This window comes from Pteronotus mesoamericanus, unplaced genomic scaffold (genome assembly GCF_021234165.1).
Source record: "Pteronotus mesoamericanus isolate MK-2021 breed Mesoamerican mustached bat unplaced genomic scaffold, CSHL_Meso_final contig_27, whole genome shotgun sequence".
Taxonomy (NCBI): Eukaryota; Metazoa; Chordata; class Mammalia; order Chiroptera; family Mormoopidae; genus Pteronotus; species Pteronotus mesoamericanus.
The window spans coordinates 12,981,715-13,002,420 of record NW_026555115.1 but is presented as its reverse complement, the minus strand read 5'-3'; the positions used below and the strand labels follow the sequence as shown (position 1 = coordinate 13,002,420).

At 36.5% G+C, this 20,706-nt stretch overlaps 1 protein-coding gene across 2 annotated transcripts in view; it reads left to right on the top strand.

Annotated features, from left to right (window-relative positions):
- Positions 1 to 20,706, top strand: part of CNTNAP5 (contactin associated protein family member 5) — a 1,056,232-nt gene that overhangs the window by 876,794 nt on the left and 158,732 nt on the right. For both annotated transcript variants that reach the window (XM_054575031.1, XM_054575030.1), the window contains exons 17-18: positions 43 to 261; positions 7,222 to 7,461. In XM_054575031.1, the coding sequence (XP_054431006.1) occupies positions 43 to 261; positions 7,222 to 7,461 (459 nt within the window). The remainder of the gene's footprint in view (positions 1 to 42; positions 262 to 7,221; positions 7,462 to 20,706) is intronic.

Genomic DNA, 20,706 nt, shown 5'->3' with positions numbered 1-20,706 from the left:
AACTCCTTTCATCTTTCTATCTATTTCCCTTTTTGGTTTCAGCTCCTTCTGAGATCACTTTTGCCATTGATGTTGGGAATGGCCCTGTAGAGCTCGTAGTCCAGTCTCCTTCTATTCTGAATGACAACCAATGGCATTACGTTCGGGCCGAGAGGAACCTCAAGGTGACTTCGCTCCAGGTGGACAGCCTCCCCAGGATGAGCAGGGAGACTTCGGAGGAGGGCCATTTCCGACTGCAGCTGAACAGCCAGCTGTTTGTAGGTAGGGGACATCTTGAGGCACATTTTATGCTAAAATCCCTGCAAAACCACTCTGTGACCAGGTCTCAGGGAAATTGCTTTTATTTTAAACCCAAGAAATGACTAAAATATGTCATAAAACATTTATAATTGTAAATTTTATTTTAAAAATTCTTTCTGGTTTCCTTCATCAGCCACAGCAATAAAAGATTGTGCTACCCACTGGCAAATTTTGAGGTGATCTTAGACTTTTTAAAAAATCTTTTATCCTTGTACATATCCAGGGGTTCCTATTATTTTTTATTTTTATAATCATAATATTCTCTTAGAAAAAGAATACATCAGCTATTTATACCTTGGCGGTGCTGACTTCAAGTCAGTGGGCTACATTTTCTCCGTTCAGCTGATACCTAACTCCTAGGAATTTTCATAACATTGTAATAAAATATGCTGCACAATCTAAAATGGATTTGAGTCATCAGTAATATGATGATTGCTTCTTGGCCTTTTGGCTAAGATCAAGTGTAGTAATATGAATAGGGAAGGAACTATTGATTTTTAACCTAGGTGCTTCTTTGATACTTCCTAAAATCATATTACTTGGGTGGCTGCCTTACTTCTGCACATAAAGCAGTCCTGACCCCAAAGCAAATGACTCTCCTCTGCTCATGCTCTCCAAGAGACTCAGGTCAAGCTTTAGACAAATTATTCATCTGAACTAGCTGCCACTGCTGGTCATAGGGGAGTGGACAGGTGCAGACACCATTCACTGAGTCATTCCTTTATTCATTTCATAGTCACTGAGAACCTAACATACATCAGGCACTTTGTTGAATGGTTGAAACTGACAGATGAATTGTGCAATGACACTATTTTCAAAGAGCTCAAGGTTATATATGGCAGGGGTAGTGATAAAGAGGGAACGAGACAGACAGACAGACAGACAGACAGACAGATAGAAAGAGACAGAGAGAGATCAGGGAGAAAATTTAGCTACATTAGTCCAGGTCAGAAAGGTCAATCTTATAGCTATAATTTAGAGAGGATTTTTAATAAATATGTTGAGCAGAGCAGGTGAAGCTTTAAAGTACAAAATAGAGCTGTAAATGTTAGGGATATTGTAATATTATCAAAGCGAAGAAGCTGTTTTTACATAAAACGTGAAGTTCAGATACTTAAAACAATGATATAATTAGTTTCCAAAAGTTACCAGTCTCCCCAGATTTAATTTTCTTTCTTTTAACCAACTCTCACACTACATAGACTCCCTGTTAGTAACAAAATTCCATCAGCAATCACTTGGTGTTTTTACCTGCTTCTTTTAAATTTGGGTTTGTAAAATTTTTAACCCTGAAGAAAGTAGTCACTAAAAGTGCACAAGCTAAAAAAAAAAAATTTAGGAGAATATATCATATTTTTTCTTCTCAACAAGAATAATTCTTTCTTCATCTGTCATGTTTTTCATATCTAGCAGAAACTAAGATATAAGTGACTAAATGTTATGATTATGACATATACTTAATTAATAACCTATTTAAATGATATGATTTACTATTAAAATAACTTTAAAGTTTATATTGCTGTTTTAATTGTATTTAAACATCACATTTTAGTTCAATGAAGAAGTGTGTTAACCATCAAGATATTTTTTTTTTTGGTGAAATCAATTCAAGTAGTTTGAAATTTTTATAAATTATATTCATGCCAAAGTTTAATTTATCTTCAGGCAGTACTTATGCATCTTTCAGGCTGAAATGTATATATAAAAATGAAGTAATTTTTGATGCTTTCATGAAAATTTCATGTACCTATGAATTATCATATGTCCTAAATCTGTGATAACATTCTAAAAGTCAACAGGAAAAAAGAGGCAGCTGTATTTCATGGTAGATATTTTTTTCCAGACATTTCAATTAAACTGATCACAAAGACATTGAGTTGTAGGAGCATGTGGATGAGTCTAAAGGTGATATCTTGCTCAAAGTGGAGCCAAGGCTGGTTGTGGCAAGAGCACCTGCTTTTATGTTTCTCTCCAGTAAATTCCATCTCAGATGTTAATCAGCTTTATTGAATTTGTCTCAATGTATGTGAAAAAGTAAAATGCTGTTGGAGGTTGTTTTAGTCTATGGATTTGAATTTTGCTGTTTAGTGTTCAGTGATACATCCATTTAGAAATATCAGGTGGCTCAAAATACTGAAGATGTGATATTTCTATTTTTATAATTTAGTGGTTCAAAATAAAAAAAAGAGCAAAAGCCAAAACAACAACAACAACAACATGATCTACTTAGCTACAGCAGCCCCTATCATTTAGAAGTTTAGAGACACTGAATATTTTTATTTGTTAGGCACTTTCATGGAACTTACGTTCTCCCTTTTTAGCTTGGTTCCTTTATCTGTGTCAAAATAAAGTTACTTCCAACTTACAATTCCTTGGAGAATATGCCACACTAACTTCGTAAATCATAAGTGTGCAGAGATCCAAAGTGCTGCTCCTGCTTCCACACTGGAAGGAAATTATTATTCTTATTTCAGGTAAATCATGTCATCTGTGGCTAGGACACAAAAGAGAATAGAGGCCCTTATACTTGTGCTCAAAAAGGGCATAGGGAATTGAGTTGTGTCTCTGGAAGCAATGAACATTTTCCCAGAGGACACATGGAAGTTTTCTGAGAGAGGATGAAAATGATGAGTCACATTTTTAAGAATTCATTCTCAGTCCAAGGAAGTAACATTATAATGAACATGCTTAATACCAAGAGCCAACTGAAGAGTTTCATCCAATGGAGCTTCTAGTGAGAGCAGCTAACTAATGGTGTAAGTTGTCAGAAAGATTGATTTGAAAGCCAAGAGGATAAATACATATGTATATGCCCCTTGGGAGAAGAAACCATATAAGACTCCAAGGAAAGTAAGTTGAATAATCACTTAGTTGTAGTACTTATCCAAATTGTCTAATCAAGTAGTTCATTGAGAATTTTAGGGCTGTGAAGATATACATGCTTTGAAGGTTAAGAGATCTCAGTATGACTCCTGATTCTATTATACAAAAACCTGTTTGGCCCTAACTTGCGTGTCTTAGGCAGTTGGGCATCATCCTGCAAACTGAACAGCTGCTGGTTTGATTCCCTGTCAGGGCACATGATTCGGTTGCAGGCCAGGTCCCCAACTGGGGGCATGAGAGAGGCAAACAATTGATATTTCTCTCTCGCATTGATGTTTCTCTCCCTCTCTTTCTCCTCTTCCTTCTCCTCTCTTTAAAAATAAATAAATAAAGTCTTTAAAAAATATGCTTGATCCTTGACTCTGGTCAAAATAATGTCTGTGACACCAAGTTTTTTCAACTATGTGATGTGAATAATGTGGATAATTTGTTTTTTCATCATAGAGTATTCAATTTGTTAATTACAAAGTTTCTAGCACATAGTATAAATGTTTTTTTTTTAGAATTAGAGGCATTTTTCTGATTCTCAGACTGCTTGCTGATTAAGTATGAGACTCAGTTAAATGACTTTCAGCAACTTTAAGGATAATGCTATATTTCTGTTGTTGTTTCAACCTTGTATAAACTCTAGACTAGTTGCAGACAAATCCACAGGGCCAGGAAGGCCATGTGAATGACAGAGGTGATTCTGGTAGGAATGTGGTCAGTGGAGAGTACATGCATGTCATCTCTTATGGCAGCTGAGTTTTGTCATGAAGGAAACAGGTTCCTTGTTAACAGATCTTCTAATTCTTTAATGGAATACTTATTAGAATTTTAAAAAATAGTTTCTGTTTTACAAAAAAATTGACAAAGTTAAAATAAATACTGGGTGAGCAAAGAATATGTGAACTAAAGAATGGATGCATATGAGTATAGGAGTATATGTTTGTGATTGTAAAGATGAAGGAGGGGAACTGTGGAGTACATAGAGGAAGGTACCATATGACATAAACACAAAGACACACCATGGGTGTTGGGGAGCCATTAGCAATTCAGATGAATGATACTCTGAAGTCAGAACAGGAAAATGAAGAAATAAGTGGAGATGAGATCTTTCATGGTATATCAGCTGTGCTAAGGATTTGGGCTTATTTTTCCACATACGAATACTCCCTGGAGGGTATAAAACAGGTCTGGAAGAATTATATTTTTGTGTATAGCTGATATCTCTGATTGCAAAGTGGTGAGTAGATCCAAAAAGCCAGGACTGAGAGCAGGAACATCAGTTGGTTGTTGCTAGAATTCAAGCGCTGTGTGGCTCAAGGTGTGGAAAAAAGCAAATGGATTCATAAATATCTGGAAGAGCAAATCCACAGGGCTGGTTGTGGGGGAAGAGCTGTGAGAAAGCAGGAGAAAGGAAAGCTGTGGCTGCGTATCTGCCCAGTATTCAAGTTTCACAGAGATTCATACCTCTAACACACATTGTACACAGAGTAGATAATGTCAGAAATGGAGGGGATAAGTGTGTGAGTGGGGAACATCATTTGAGAATTATTCTATACTGAGTCTACATACAGGGGTGAACAAAAGTAGGTGTGCAATTGTGAGAACATAAAAAAAGAGTTCATTGTTGTATTACTAATTAATTATTATGTCATTTTCCATACAACCAACTGTAAACCTACTTTTGTCCACCTCTGCATTACTTCTATTACTTCTCCATAAAGAATAAAGGAGACTAACCTCTAATTTTTATTTGTTTTTTTTTTCCCTTGCAAAGATTAAAGAGCCCTCAAGTAAAACCTGAAATTTAGTTAATTTGACATTTAGGTCATAGACATAAATGTGTCATTGTATTGTATCAGCATCTGGAATTGTACCGATTGCCCTTCTTTTCGGTCATTCTCACTGTGTTATGTCTCAAACTTCAAGGACCACATTCCCATCAGGAAAACCACCCCAGCCACTCTTCCTGTTTATAAATTCGTTGACTGAGTCACATGCAAAAATAATGTGCAATAGATCCTGCATTCTCGACTTCTGCTAGAATAAAAATGCCACTGAGAAGACATATGAAGAGTTATTTAAATCCACCACAGGGAGTAACAACAAAATGAGGGAAAAATAAAACAAAATATCTGACTGCATAAATCCTCTCCTTTTATTCTATACGATCTCTAGGAACAAAATAATGACATTTCCTCTATTATCTGCTTGTATTTTTAATGGATTTTTCTTGTGTTTAAAAGGAGATGCACTCACTAAAATTGAGACAGGCAGAAGAATGTTGTTTGTTTTTTACCTCTTGGCTGGCTTGTGTATCACTTACCAGAACTGAAAATACAATGGAATTTTACCATTAATTCAGGATAAGAGACTAGAGTAATCCTTTAGGAACATTGTGTTTTTAGATACAGACAGTCACTGTCACACATGTATTTACAGGTCTGATGAGATTCAGGGAAGGCAGAATTCTCCCTACTTCTACCCTATGTTGCCACCATCCCCATTTCTAATATTTGCTTTTCTACCTTGCCAGCCTGACTGATGCCATAAAAAAATGTATGTTATGTATTTATGTCTTTAACTCACAGCTCTGTTTCTTGTTTAAATCTATATCCCCAGACTGAGATAGCACATTTGGAATTCATATCTGTGTCCACCTTGGTAGGAACATATTGATATCTCTTTTTGGTAATTTGCTATACCAAGATTGAATAAAGTTCCAACAGAAGAGACTAAAGATAAATTAAACTCAGGAAACAGAGGTGACTTACAAAGAAAATAAGTTGCTACTAGTCTTTTCTGTTTTCCAACACACCTTCCCCTACTCTCCATTAATATACCATATTGATGCAAAAGACCTGAATGTCATCCATTATCTATGTGCTTGGATTTGAGCCTGAAGCACTGCATTTGGAATAGAACTTGAGTTCCTCATCATTGAACATGTGTCTTCTCTGGGACCTTCCAGAATTCCCAACACAAAATAGATATCCTCTGATAGAATTTAGCTTAATTTCTGGCTTGTTGTTTCTAAATACACAATTTTCTGATATTAGACATTTAGGTTAGTAGAATCCTGGATTTCTAACAGTAACAAAACACCTGGTGTCTTTGAATCTACCCTGTTCTTGAATAATTTTGCAACAAGCATTGCCGATGTCTCTAAAACTGTCAATAGGGACTTCAGCAGAAAGTTGTGTAGCAATACTTTTCTGTATCCAGAAGAATACATTTATCTTCCACATAATAATTTGAGGGCAATATATTGGATGAATAGGTAGATATAGATATAGATAGATGATATAGATATGTACATATAGATGGTATAGATAGATATAGATACAGATATATAGATATATGATTACAAGGGTTTAAGAGAAGGGATTGGAAAGAGCAGTGATTGAGGATGTACTATATCTTAACTAAACTTTACTGTAAACACATGAAATAGAATTATTCTTATTTCACAGATCAAGTGGCTGAGGCTCTGATGAGTCAGTGGTCAGTATGGCTAATCATTTAGGAACATGGAGTTTGACTCCATGTTTGTCTGTTTCTAAAGTCAGCCCTTGTTCTACTTCATCAGATTACACCAACAAAATAAGCATTACAAAGTCCCTTGCATTCTCTAACTTCATGAGCTTAACAACTTGCTTCTAACTTTGTCAGAGGCACAATTTCACTCTGTACATTCAACTTTAGATTTCTGCTGTATACTAAAAAGACATTTTATTTCATTTGCAAGGGACATGACAAGTTCTTAAAGTTTTTTCCTTAAGTATGGAGAGTACAGGATTCCATACGAAATATAATATCTTATAAAATTGTTTTGAGTGTATATTGGGAGGTGGGTGTTTCTTCTAGCCTTAAAAGGAATACACTTTTTCAAGGCTCTTTAAATTTCTAACACTCCATGGAAGCTCTAGTGGAAAAGGCTAACACAGCATCACATCAGAACAATTGTTAACTGTTATGAAAGCCAATACTAAACTTAAAAAAAATTGAACCCTTTGATACCTTATGTTTTTCCTTGTGTTTTTCACCACTTAGGGGGAACATCATCAAAACAGAAAGGTTTTCTAGGATGCATACGCTCTTTACACTTGAATGGACAGAAACTGGACTTGGAGGAGAGAGCTAAGGTCACATCTGGAGTACGGCCAGGATGCCCAGGCCATTGCAGCAGTTATGGCAGCATCTGCCACAATGGGGGCAAGTGTGTGGAGAAGCGCAGCGGATACTTCTGTGATTGCACCAGTTCACCATATGAAGGGCCCTTTTGCAAAAAAGGTAAAATAAGCATTTTTGTTTTCCCATGTGCTGTGTTGTAGTACCTATAGCCTATGCCCAAGTCATATTATTCCATCACCTTAGAGAGTCCTTAAACAATCATTTAGTTTCTCTCAATTTCTCTCTGTTTAGAGATTCTGCGTATCTCCTCAACATAATTACATTTATTCATTATCACTGAGTATGGGCACTGGCTGTGAAATTGTAACAAATAGATAGTAAGAGTACAAAGAGGCTCACCATAGACAAGAGTCAGCTGAGCACTGGGAGAGGTAAACTCTCATTTCTGTTGGGTCACCTAGATCATAAAGGGTACACTGATTTTCTCAGTTCTAATCTCTCAATCCATAAATGTAGTCAAAGCATCATAGAGTCTAGCCCTGTAGAAACTTTAGAAACCTGTAAGCAAACTAAGTCATTTTTACAATAGGGAGAGTAGAGGTAAGTTAGTAAAATCAGTATCATGTATTTAGTAAAACCCCCCTATTCTACAGGTGACATGAATGGGGTCTGAGGCTTTAAAAGCCCTCCCAAGAGACTTATATTTAGTCCATCAGGGTGCTGAATATGGAACAGAGGAGTCAGCATTCCTGCCCCAATGCCTTTCTACATCTCCTCCAAATCTTATTAATTGATTATATTGACAAAAACTAACCATGATGAATATACACTTTAGACAAGGAATGACAGCCATGATATAAGTTATCCAGAGATATTCAAGGTAGGAATACAAATTGTAATATTGTATTTTTCATTGTAAATACTTAGTATTTTTAAAATAGAAGAATGAAAGACTTGGTCTATTACTTGCCTTGCAGAATGTTTAAGTTCATTTTATTGATAAAAAAGTTTGTTGAGTAAATAATAAAAACAAACCTTCAAGAGCAGCATCTAGAGAGATTCAAGATGGCAGTGGGGTAGGTAGAAGTTACGTTCACAAACTCCCAGGACAAAACTGGAATTACAACTAAAATATAGAACAATCAATCTGAGTAACCAACTGAAGACTAGCCGAACAGAAGTCTTATAACCAAGAATTGACTGAAGGAGCCACAATGAGACTAGTAGGAAGGGTAGAGACAAAAAATGGACTGGCCTTGCTCTCACAGGCAACGCTGAGAATCTTGAAAAATACCTTAGCTGATGGGAGTTCCCCTGAGGAACAAGGGATCTCAACTTTATGCCAAGCTCTCCAGCCCAGAAAATCAGAGCCAGAAAGAAGCATACATATAACATCTGTCTGTGAAAATCAGTGGGTTTTTTGTCCACAACAGAGAGAGGAGTCTGCTAAAGACACAGACTTTTTTTCAAGGGGACAGTACACAAAATCTCCCTTGTAGTTGCTGAACTTGAGCTCCAGTGGAGGGAGGACAGAGTAGAGTAAAATAGTGGAAGGAGACACTAGGGTTTGCAAATCCAGGGAGAGAGCTGAAGAGACAGCAACCAGGGTCCCTATCCTTAGTTTCTCACCCACACAGCAGACACCAACTTTTATGGATGTAGCACTCCCCTCCATATTGCATCAGACAGGGGAAATGTAATAACCCCACCTTCCAGATTCTTTGCCACTCTACTCTGCAGAGTTCACACACTGTGGATGAGTCAGCTGCCTGTGTAGAGGTCTGGGTAGACTTAGAGCATGTAAGTGACTGAGTTGTGTGGCTCTAAGCTGGGGGGCCATATTTTTCTTGCACATAAAATTGGTACAGAGTGCTTCCTTCACACAGCCAAATGTTGGTCTGTTTGGACATGATGAACTCTGCTGGCCGCACTCTGATGGCACTCTGAGACCCTGTCCCACTGCAAAGGTCTTTGAACACCCATCAGGTAGCAGCTAGACTTGGTATACCATGGGACTTTACCTGATGGCTTCAGACTGAGCTTTCACACTGAATTTGAACCTGTATCACTCTGGTGAACACCACTCTCTTGCAACTCAGGTACCACCAGGGGTTCATTCAGTGACTAAACCTAAGAGGCAGCCATCAGGTGAAAACTAGTGGAGGTGGATCTGGGGTATCTTGGGCCTTTTGCAGACCTGAACACAGGCTTGATGCTTGTAGAAGTTGGCTTCAGTGCACAGCTTGCTCCTTCTCAAGCATATCCAGTTCTATATTCATTGCAGTGTTATTTACAGTAGTCAAGCTATGGAAACAAACCAAGTGCCCATCAATAGACGAGTGGATAAAAAGGTGTTATACATATATGAGGTCTGTCCAGAAAGCATATCCAGCTATGTACTATGAAAATAGAAACATTTATTGTAGAAAATACAAGATACAAGAAATATTGTACATAGAACAAAGATGCTTAAACCCCTTCAAAGTGAGCACCTTGGGACCACACACAGTTCTCCCAATCATCATCACCTGCCCCATTATATTTTCCTGATTTTCAGTAACAGTCTGAAATTTATTCCCTTTCAAAGGCTATTATGACATGATAGTGTACACAGGAAACCCTATAGACCCCACCAAAAAACTGCTCAGCCTAATAAGTGAATTTGGCAAAATAGCAGTATACAAAGTCAATATTAACAAATTGAAGGCTTTTTTTTATACCAGTAATGAAATATCAGAAACAGAAATTAGGGGAGAAAAGCCCCATATGCTATAGCAAGAAGGAAAATAAATACCTAGGAATAAACCTAACCAAAGGAGGTAAAATACCTGTGCTCAGAAAACTACAGAACAATGAAGAACGAAATTAAGGAACACACAAATAGATGGAAACATATATCATATTCATGGATTGGAAGATTTAACCTCATCAATTGTCTATACTACCCAAAGCAAATTATAGATTCAATGCAATCCTTATCAAAATATCAATGACATATTGCACAGACATATAACAAAGATTTTAAAAATTTATATGGAACCATAAATGACCCCAAACAGCTGCAATAATTTTGAGAAAGAAGAACAAAGTAGGAAGGATCATAATACCTGACATCAAACTATATTACAAGGCCACTGTAATAAAAACAGTCTGAATCTGGCATAAGATTAGACACATAGGTAAATGGAACAGAATGGAGATCCAAGAAATAAATCGGTGCCTCTATGGTTAATTAATATTTGACAAAGGGGGCAGAAGCATAAAATGGAGTAAAGATAGCCTCTTCAGCAAGTGGTGTTGGGAAACCTGGACGGTTACATGCACAAAATTGAAATTTGACCACCAGCTGACACCGTATATGAAAATAAACTCATGGATAAAAGACTTAAGTGTAAGTTGTGACATCATAAAAGTCCTAGAGGAGAACACGGGCAGGAAACTCTCAGATATTCCATGAAGCAATATTTTCACCAATATGTCCCCTAGGGCAAGAGACATAGAGCAAAAAATAAACAAATGGGACTTCATTGTAATAAGAAGCTTCTGCATGGCTAAAGAAAACATCAGCAAAATGAAAAGGAAACCAACTATATTGGAAAACACACTCGCCAATGATAACTTGGACAAGGGTTGATCTCTGAAATATATGAAGAACTCACAGAAGTCCACACCAAGAAGACAAACAATACAATTAAAAAATAGGCAAAGGACCTGAACAGACATTTCTCCAAGGAAGATACACAGAGGGCCCAGAGACATATGAAAGGATGCTCAGCATTACTAGCCATCAAAGAGATGCAAATTAAAACCACAATGTGTGACCACTTCACACTGGTCAGAATGGCTTTCAGAAACAAATCAACAAACAACAGGTGCCAACAAGAATGTGGAGAAAAGGGAACCTTAATAGCTGTTGATAGGAATGTAGACTGGTGTAGTCACTTTGGAAAACAGTATGGAATTTCCTCAAAACCCTGATGGAACTCCCTTTTGACTCAGCAATTCCACTGATGCGATTATACCCTAAGAATCCTGAAACACAAATTCAAAAAAATAAAGCTATGCACCTCAATGTTCATAGCAGCACAATTTACAATAGCCAAGTGTTGGAAGCAACCTAGGTGCTCATAAGTAAATGAATGGATCAAAAAACTATGGTACATTTACACAATGGAATACTATGCAGCAAAAAGAAAGAAGGAGCCCCTAACCTTCAAGGCAGCATGGATAGAGCTGGAGAACATTACACTAAGTGAAATAAACCAGGTGGTGAAGGACAAATACTATATGATCTCACCCATTAGGGGAACTTAATAATCAACAAAAGAAACAAGCAAGGAAAATATAACTTGAGACATTGAAATAAAGAACAGACTGATAGTGACCAGAGGGTTTCAGAGGCTAGGGATAATGGGGGAGAGATGAGGAAGGGTTGTCAAGGAACATGTATAAAGGAAACATGGACAAAGCTAAAGGGGGGTAGAATTGAGGGTGGGAAATAGGGTTGGGTGAGGCAGGGGAAAGTGTTTTGAGGAAAATGAAGACAACTGTACTTGAACAACAATTTTTAAAAATGGTAATTTTAGTTTGGGGAAAAGCTGGGAGTTTCAGGACACCAAATTTGGGCTCTAGAGGGGCTGAATTACCTGGGTGATTTGATGTTTTGCCAAAACACCCTGAATGAGGCATGAGTAGGTGTATTGTCATGATGAAGCTGCCAATCACCAGTTGCCCATAGCTGCAGCCTTCTGAATCATCTGAACAGGCTGCAGAGGAATGTTCAAGCTTAATGAAAATTTTGACATAAATTATTTGCTCTACTCACTCCATCATTTTGAATGTGGCAGCCACACAGTATACATGCTCACTAAATGGCATCTACTGCCCCCACTCACTAGTAATGAAGTCATCGTTATTCATTCATGCACATTCCAGTCCACTCCCCTTGATTGCCAGGTTACACTGATGTCACACAAACCTTTCTCATTATATTAACAATGGTTTGAACTTTTCCAGACAGACCTCATACACAATGAAATATTACTTGGCCACTAAAAAGAATGCTATCCTTCCATTTGTAACAGGACCTAAAGGATATTATGTTATGTGAAATAAATCAGTTAAAAAAAGAAAAAAACACATGATTTCAATTTTATGTGGAATCTAAACAATAGAACAAACAAAACAGAAACAGATCCATATACAGAGAATAAACTGATCGTTGCCAGAGGGCAGGATTATTGAGAGCCTAGGTGAAAAATATGAGATTGAGAAGTACAGATTGGAAAGTACAAAATAGTCATGGGGATGTAAAGTACAGCATGGAGAATTTAGTCAATAACATTGACTAAAACAGAAACATATGTATAGTACATTTGGATACTGAAAATATCAGGTATAACATTGATTAAAGTGTATGATTAGCTAACCATATTCTGCACATCTAAAACTAATATAAAGAATATTGTCATTTAAAATTTGTTTTTAAATAAGAAAGAATTTTTAAAAGTACAGCAGTTAAATTATTAAAATAAGGTTTCTTTAATCACAATTTTAAACACTCTTTATATACAAACAATGATGGCAGTTATAAAAATTCTTGTCAATTAATTAAAACATTTCCTAAGCCTCATGGTTTTCAAATCATGTTTATTCTATTACACTTGTCTCAATTTCCCTCCTTTACTCTCCTCCACCAATCCCACCACCACCCCTCGCTCCCACAGTCAATTCCCACTCTGTTGTCAATATTCATGGGTTATTCATATATGTTCTTTGTCTAGTCCCTTCTCCTTTTTTTTTACCATTGTCCTCCTTCCCCATTCCTTCTGGTCACTTTAAGTCTGCTCCATGTCACCATGCCTGTGGTTTATTATGTTCATTACTTTATTTCGTTGAATAGATTCCACTTATAGGTGAGATCATATGGTATTTGTCTTTCACAGACTGGTTAATTTCACTTAGCATAATATTCTCCAGTTCTATCCATGCTGTCACAAAAGGTAAGAGTTCCATTTCTTTTCCTTCCTTCCTTCCTTCCTTCTTTCTTTTTCTTTCTTTCTTTCTTTCTTTCTTCTTTCTTAAATGCAGAATGATTTTATTTATTTTTTTGAAAGTCAAAGTCAATTATAAAATATTAAAAAATTTAAAACCATTATAAAGTCTCAGCAATTAAAACAACATGACACCAGCACAGAAATAATCAAGTAGATTGATGAAATATAATGAGCCTTCTAGGGACAAACGTATATATCTGTCTAGCAATGTAACATATTAAAATGATATTTGAAATCAATGGGGAAATTAAGGCTTATTAAACAACTAAGGTACATGGACCACTATTACTTGAAATAAAAACAATATAGAGCCCTATTTCACATATTATGCAAGAAATATTTAGGTGAGTTAAAAATCAATATGTAGAATCTAAGGAGTTTTAGGAGATAATACAAGTAATACTTTTCTTACCGTGAAATAACATATTCAAACCCAGACGCTATAAAGTAAAATATTGACAATATGACTATATTAAATGTTTAATACTATACAGTAATATACCTATAAAAAAGTTAAAGGACAAATAATAGAATGGGAAAGTATTCGCCAACCATCTAAAAAAGGGTTAAGTGTGTGTGTTTGTTTTTAGGGGAAAAAATTCTACAAACATTTAATTGGAAAATGGATAAAGAATAGCAAAAAGTCATTTAAAGCTTTTTAAAAATAATAGAAATACACAAGAAATATACAAAAAAAGGTTTAGTTTCAACAAATAATAAAGGAACAATTAAAATAACACATTATTGTCACAATCAGATTAATAAGTATTAAATAATATTGGTAATATCAAGTATTGGCAACTGTGAAAGGAACTGGGTATTCATAGAAACTTTTTCTTCATCTTAAAGCAGTCCCTTTAGCATATTTTGCAGGGCTGGTTTGGTGGAGGTGTATTCTTTTAGCCTTCTTTTGTCTGGGAAACTCCTTATTTCTCCTTCCATTTTAATTGAGAGCCTTACTGGGTAGAGAGAGCAGTCTTGGTTGCAACCCTTTGATTTTCATGACTTGGAATGTTTCTTGCCACTCCTTTCTGGCATGAAGTGTTTCTGTTGAGAAGTCAGCTGCTAGCTGCATCGAAACTCCCTTATATGTTCCTACCTCTTTCTCCCTTGCTGCCTTTAGGATTCTCTGTCTTTGATATTCGCCATTTTAATAATGATGTGTTTGGAGTGGGCCTCATTGGGTTCCTCTTGAATGGGACCTTCCATGTTTCCTAAACTAATGTGACTTTTTCTCTCCTAAAATTAGGAAAGTTTTCCACCATTACTTTTTCAAACAGGTTCTCTATTCCTTGATCCTCTTCTTCTCCTTCTGGTATCCTTATTATGCAGATATTATTGCATTTCAGGCTGTCCTGCATTTCCCTAAATGCCTCTTCATTCTTTTTGAGTCTTCATTTTCTTGCTCTTTCTGGGAGCTTTTTTCTACCTTGCCCTTCAGCTCGCTGATTTGATCCTTTGCTTCATCTAGCCTGCTTTGGATTCCTTCTACTGTGTTCTTCAATTTAGAAACTGTATTCTTCATTTCCTCTTGTCTCTTATTGATAGCTTCTATATTCTTTTTCATGATGATAATGGTTTGTGGTAAGTTCTTCATTGTTTCTGTGTAGTTTTTTTTTTTTAATTATCTCTGAGTTCATTGAGCTTCCTTAGAACCATTGTTTGGAACTCAATAATGATAGCTTACTTGCCTCTATTCCATTTAGTTCTCTTTCAGGATATTATCCTTTCCCTTCAAGTAGGGGGTATTTCTTTGCCTTCCCATTATTTGTGAGACTCTTCTTTTTTGCTTTTTCTTCTTAAGTTGATCTGTCTTGATTTCCTGACTTTGTAATGTGAACTTCTATGGTAGGAGACCTCTATTTTTACTTTCTGGATCTGCCTCAGATCATGTCAGATATTTTCCCTCTCTGACCTTAGGCAGTGTGTTGGAGACTTCCAGGAACCTATTTCCTGTGGCTGTCTCCTTCAGCTGTTAACCTAGTCACTCTGTACTCACCAGGCCAGCTTAGACAACACAGGGCGGGGTGGAGTCTCTCCTGGGAGTGGGGTTACTGGGTCTTCTCATGGTGCTGCCTCTCAGGGGAGTGGTCTCTGCCTGAGAAAGAGGGCTACTGCCATATGGGTGATGAGGCAGCACTGGGATCCCACAGGCTACTCTCACAGTTCTTTCCCTAAAGCCTCCTTCCCCAGTCTCTCCTCAGGTGTTTTCAGCCCACTTTGCCCCTGCCTTTGCTGGAGACCAGGGTAAGTGGCTACAAATAAAAATTTATGTGTTGGCCCTTTAAACAGCTCTTTGTGTCTCCAGCTGCCTGTCTCTAGCAGAGAGTAACCATTCCACTATTAACAGCTGGCTGTTATCTGTGTACTTTTTGGGCTCTGGTGCTATAGTCTGGAGATCCCCATTTTTGGTTTAGACCCCACTCTTCTCTGGGGAATCCAACTGGCTGTTACAATATCCTTCTGATGCTGCCAAGTGTGGGCTCCATCCTGCCTTCTCAGGTCTCTACAGGCTCCTTACCAGTTAGATCACGCTAAAGGTGATTCTTCTGTCTCTGAGGTTACAAAACTCCTCTCTTGCTATTGTTTAGTTTTTTGTTCCTGGTAATTTCTCCACAATTTAGTTGTAATTCCAGTTTGCTCCTAGAAGGAGGTCAGTGTGACTTCCACACACTCCTTTCCCATCTTAATTCTCTTTATTTTATAGACATTCTTATATAAATTTTTCAGTTTTAATGATTGCAAAATATTCCATCTGGTGGATTTGCTTCCTCTTTTGTAACAAACGCCACTATAAGAGTGTTTTAGGTTAGTAATAGTGGGATTCCTTTTTAAATTATATTTTATTTTTTATTGTTCAGATACATTTGTCTCCACTTGCCTGAATTATTTTCCCCTGTCCCACGCACCTCCACGTCACACCTTTAATCTTTCCCTACTTTGGCTTTGTCCATGGGTCCTTTATACATATTCCTTGACTTGACCCTTCTCCTTCTAGTTCCCGTTACCACCTGCCCTCCTCACCTGTCCTTACTGTCCGTCTGTTTTTTCTTTCAATTTTGCTGTTTATATTTTTCTTTGTTTTTTTTATTGGTACTAATTTTAAGTGAGATCATATGATATTTGTCTTTTGCTCCATGGCTTATTTCACTTAGAATAATGCTCTCAAGTTCCATCCACATTGTTGCCAAGGGTAATAGCTCTTTCTTTCTTTCTGCTGTGTAGTATTCCATTGGGTAAATATGGCATAGTTTTGTTTTTTGGGTTTTTTTTTATCCACTCATTTACTGATGGGCACTTAGTTTGCTTACAGAACTTGGCTATTGTAAATTGTGCTGCTATGAACATTGAGGTGCATAGGTTCTTTTGAATTGGTGTTTGGGGATTCTTAGGGTATAATCCCCGCAGTGGAATCACTGGGTCACAAGGCAGTTCCATGTTTAGAATTTTGAGGAAATTCCAAACTGTTTTCTAAAATGGCTATACCAGTCTGCATTCCCACCAAGAATGTTCTACGGTTGCATTTTCTCCAAAATCTCACCTGCACTTGCTGTTTGTCGATTTGTTAATGAAGGTCATTCTTACTGGTGTGAAGTAGTATCTCACTGTGATTTTAATTTGCATTTCTCTTATGGCTATTGATACTGAGCATCCTTTCATATGTCTCTGAGGTTTGTATCTGTCTTCCTTGGAGAAGTGTCTGTTCAGGTCCTTTGCCCACATTTTAATTAGATTGTTTGTCTTTCTGGAGTAGATTCATGTGTGTTCTTTATATAATTTGGAGATCAAACCTTTGTCCAAGCATTCATTGGCAAATATATTTTCCCATACAATTGGTTCCCTTTTTATTTTGCTGTTGTTTTCTTTAGCTATACAGATGCTTCTTAATTTGATGAAGTCCCATTTGTTTATATTTTCTTTTATGGCCATTGTTCGTGTGTGTTCGTGTGTGTGTGTGTATGTGTGTGTGTGTGTGTAAAATCAGTGAAAATATTGCTACATGGAATATCTGAGAGTTTCCTTCCTATGTTCTTCTGTAGGACTTTTATGGTGTCATGACTCATATTTAAGTCTTTTATCCTTCTTGAGCTTTTTTTGTGTATGATGTAAGTTGGTGGTCGAGTTTCTTTTTTTTTTTTTTTTTTCATGTAGTTGTCCAGATCTCCAAACACCATTTGTTGAGGAGGGTACTTTTACCCCATTTAATGCTTCTGCCACCTTTGTCAGGTATCAATTGACCATAGAGACATGGGTTTATTCCTAGGCTCTCTCTTCTGTTCCACTGATCTATGTGTCTGTTCTTATCCCAGTACCTGACTGTTTTGATTACAGTGGCCTTGTTATATAGTTTGATATCAGGTATTGTGATCCCTCCTACTTTGTTCTTTCTCAAAATTGCTGTAGTTATTTGGGGTCATGTATTGTTCCATATAATTTTTTGAAGTGTTTGTTCTGTATCTGTGAAGTACATCATTGTCATTTTAATAAGCATTGCATTGAATATATAAATTTCTTCAGGTAGTATGGGCATTTTGATGATGTTAATTCCTCCAGTCCATGATGATGATGTATGTGTCCATCTATTTGTGTATTCCTTAATTTCTTTCTTCACTGTTGTGTAGTTTTCTCAGTACAGATGTTTTACCTTCTTGGTTAGGCTTATTTCTAGGTACTTTATTTTTCTTCTTGCTATAGCAAATGGGATTTTTTCCCCAACTTGTGATTCTGATATTATTGGTGTAAACAAATGCATTTTATTTCTGAATATTGACTTCTTATACCTCTGCTTTGCAAAATTCACTTACTAGTTCAAGTAGTTTTTTGGTGGAGTCTTTGGGGATTTTTATATACACTATTATGTCATCTGAAAACAATGATAGTTTTTCTTCCTCCTTTACAATTTGGATGCTTTTTATATGTTTTTCCTGTGTGATTACTGTGGCTAGCACTTCCAATACTATGTTGAAGAGAAGTGGTGAAAACAGAGAACCTTGTCCTGTTCCCAATCTTAGTGGGAAAGCTTTTAGTTTTTGCCCTTTGAGTATGATGTAGGCTATAGGTTTTTCATATATGACCTTTATTATGCTCAGGTATGACCCCATCACTCCCACTTTGCTTAGTGTTTTTATCATAAATGGATACTGTACTTTATCAAATGCTTTCTCCACATCTATTGAAATGATCATATGCTTTTTGTCTTTCCTTTTATTTATGTGATGTATTACATTTATTGATTTGTGAATATTGAACCATCCTTGCATCCCTGGGATGAAACCCACTTGACCATAGTGGATGATCTTTTTAATGTATTGCTGGATGTGGTTTTCCAATATTTTGTTGAGGATATTAATGTCTATGTTCATCAATGATATTGGCCTATAGTTTTCTTTACTTATTGTGTCTTTATCTGGTTTTGAGATTAAGATGATGCTGGCCACATAAAAAGGGTTTGGAGTCTTCCCTCTTCTTGAATTATTTTGAATAGTCTGAAAGGACAGGGGTTAGTTCTTCCTTAAATGTTTTGTAAAATCTTCCTGTGAAACAGTCCAGTCCAGATATTTATATTTACTGCTTCAATTACATCAGCTGTACCAATCTGTTCAGGCTTTCTGCTTCTTCTTCATTCAATGTTGGAAGGTTATATTTTTCTAGAAATTTGTCCATTTCATGGGGATTTTCAAATGTCTTGGCATATAATTGTTCCTGGTAGTTTCTTACAATCCTTTGTATCTCTGTGTTATCAGTTATTATTTCTCCTCTTTCATTTCTGATTTTATTTATTTGGGTCCTCTCCCTTTTTTTCTTGACACGTCTTCTTAAAGGCTTGTTGATTATTTTTACATGTTCAAATAACCTGCTCCTGGATTGGTTGATCCTTTAAATTTTTCTTTAGTTTTCATGTCATTAAATTCTACTCTGATCTTGATTATTTCCTTCCTTCTACTTGCTCTGAGTTTGTTTGTTTTTTTCTTTCTCCAGTTCTTGAAGATATAGGGTTAGGTTGTTTATTTGAAATAGGTTGTTTATTTGAAATGTTTTTTTTATCTTTTTTAGGTAGGCCTGTACTGCTATGAACTTCCTTCTCAGGACTGACTTCACTACGTCCCATAGGTTTTGGACTGTTGTGTGTTCATTTTCATTTGTTTCCAGAAACTCTTTTAATTCCTCTTTGATCTCATTATTAACCAGTTCATTATTTAACAGCATGCTATTCAATCTCCATAAATTTGAATGTATTTGATATTTTTCCTTGAGGTGAGTTTCTAGTTTCAAGACCTTGTGGTCCAAGGAAATGTTTGTCATGATTTCAATACTCTTGAATTTGTTGAGGCTTCTTTTGTGTCCTATCATGTACTCTGTCTTTGAGAATATTCCATGTACATATGAAAAGAAAGCATATTTTGCTTCTTTGGGATGAACGGTTCATATATATATATATATATATATAGAGAGAGAGAGAGAGAGAGAGAGAGAGAGAGTCAGTTAAGTCCATTTGATCTAATACAACAGTCAGTTCCATAATATTATGGTTGATATTTTGTTTGGAAGATCTATCCACTGTTGAGAGTGGGGTGTTAAAATCCCCTACTCTCATGGTGTTTCTCTGTGTATCTTTCTTGAATTTCTCCAAGATTTTCTTTATATATTTGGGTGCTCCTATGTTTGGTGCATGTAGATTTACAATCTTTATGTCTTCTTGATGGATTCTTCCTTTGAATATAATGAAGTATCCTTCTGGGTCTCTTTTTATGGCCTTTGTTTTGAAATCTATTTTATCTGATATTTGTGTTGCTACCACAGCTTTTTTTTTCCTGTCCATTTGCTTGGAGTATATTATTTTTCCATCCCTTTACCTTAATTCTGGTAGGTTCTTAGTTCTGAGGTGGGTCCCTTGTGTGTGGGTCATGTTTTCTTATCCATTCAGCTACCCTATGTCTTGATTGGAGCATTTAATCCTTTTACATTTAAAGTTATTATTGATAGGTACTCTTTCATTTTTTCCCTTTTTACCTGTGATTCTCTCTTTCTCACTTTTTCTCATCATCTTCTTAAAGGAGTCCATTTAGCATATCTTGCAGTGCTGGTTTGGTGGAGATGTATTCTTTTAGCCTCTTTTGTGTAGGAAGCTCCTTATTTCACCTTCCACTTCCATTGAGAGCCTTGCTGTGTAGAGCAGTCTTGATTGTAAGCCTTTGATTTTCATGACTTGGAATATTTCTGGCCATTCCCTTCTGGCTTGTAATGCCTCTGTTCAGAAATCAGCGGCTAGCCATATCAGGGCTCCCTTATATGTTTCTATGTATTTCTCCCTTGTTCCTTTAGGATTCTTTATTTTTCTTTGATATTT